At 48.0% G+C, this 1,671-nt stretch overlaps 1 protein-coding gene across 1 annotated transcript; it reads left to right on the plus strand.

Annotated features, from left to right (window-relative positions):
* The first annotated feature begins 281 nt into the window (after positions 1-281).
* On the plus strand, positions 282-1,220 carry LOC137147218 (olfactory receptor 52P1-like). The gene has a single exon (XM_067539109.1). It carries the CDS (start codon positions 282-284, stop codon positions 1,218-1,220), a length of 939 nt encoding a protein of 312 aa, XP_067395210.1.
* Positions 1,221-1,671: the final 451 nt, after the last annotated feature.

A 1,671-nucleotide genomic window follows, 5' to 3' on the forward strand; every position in this document is an offset into this window, starting at 1 on the left:
CTAATAATTTTTGTTGTCCTCCACTAGACTATCTCCAATTTCTCAACATCCTTCCTGTAGTAGGAAAAAACCTAGACACAAAACTCCAAATGTTGCCACACCAGTGCCAACTAGAGGGGAATAATGATGTCACCTCACTGATCACCCCTGTTTCTAGATTGTTGGTGCTATAAAATATTTACCATGTTATTTGATATCACGTGCGTAACCCCCGTGCTGGGCTTCTCTCCCTTCATAGACATCTGAGCATTTCTGAGCATGATCGGTGACTCGACCACACCATGGAGTCTTTCAACCTGACCTCCTCCGGCCCAACAATGTTCATCCTAAATGGCATCACAGAGCTGGAAGCTGTCCACATCTGGATTTCCATCCCTTTCTCTATGTTCTATATCATCAGCCTTTTGGTAAATTTCACGGTTCTGTTTGTTGTCAGCAAAGAGCAGACCCTGCACAAGCCCATGTACCTGCTGCTCTGCATGCTTGCGATCACAGACATCAGCATTTCTACCTGTGTCGTGCCGAAGGCACTGTGCGCATTTTGGTTTGGTTTCAAAGGCATCACTGTGGATGGCTGCCTCACCCAGATGTTCTTCGTACACATGGTTGCTGTTATGCGATCAGCCGTACTCGTGACAATGGCCTTCGATCGCTACATTGCCATATGTGACCCGCTGAGATACGCCACTATCCTCACCAACACACGAATCGCTAAGCTAGGGCTAGTGGGTTTGATAGAAGCTGTTCTCTTTATTCTCCCAATGCCGCTGCTACTGCGGAGGCTGCCATTTTGCACCAACCATATTATCCTTCACACGTACTGCGAGCACATGGCTGTGGTGAAGATGTCGTGTGGGGACACCAGAGTCAATCGGACATATGGACTGGTGATAATAATAGTGACCATCGGACTAGATATGACACTCATTGGCGTAAGCTACGGGCTGATCATAAGGGCGGTCTTCAGGATCAACTCTAAGAAAGCCCACCAGAAAGCCCTCAACACCTGCACAGCCCACATCTGTGTGATGTTGATGACTTATACTCTCTTCCTCTTCTCTGCCCTGACACACAGGTACGGTCAGGGCATCGCTGCCCACGTTCACATCCTCTCGGCCAACCTCTATATCCTTGTGCCCCCCATGCTCAACCCTATCATTTATGGGGTCAAAACCAAAGAGCTTCGTGACAAAGTGGGAAAATACATCTGCAGAATGTGATTGCCAGGGACCACTGACATTAAACCTGCTTTACAGGAGGGGGAAAGGGTGTGTCCTCGTTAATCAAGGGTGCTTTTTCCCAATTTGGTTGAGCTCAGCCTTGAGTAAGTTCACAGTTTCAGATGTTCCTCACACCTAATGTCTTATCACTCCCACACCAAGCACTGCCCTCTCCATTGCTAAGTTCCATCTCTCCAACCATCACCTGATCTCTGTCAGAACAACCTGTAATCCCCCAGGCCCAGATTCCCTGTCATTTGGCCTTTCTGTGACTTCACAACCACCATCGCTAATGATTTTTTATATGCTCTCAGCCCTATTTGCCATCAGTATGTTTGTTGATTCTCACCATTCTTCACTCTTCTCCATCTTTGACTCTTTTGTCCTTCTCTGCCGTCACAGGGTCCCCAGCTCTGCCTTGCACCAGGCCCCAACAATCCCTTCCAGTCCT

This window comes from Emydura macquarii, unplaced genomic scaffold, assembly GCF_026122565.2.
Source record: "Emydura macquarii macquarii isolate MOO-44397 ecotype Brisbane River unplaced genomic scaffold, CSIRO-AGI_Emac_v2 contig_522, whole genome shotgun sequence".
NCBI classification, from domain to species: domain Eukaryota; kingdom Metazoa; phylum Chordata; order Testudines; family Chelidae; genus Emydura; species Emydura macquarii.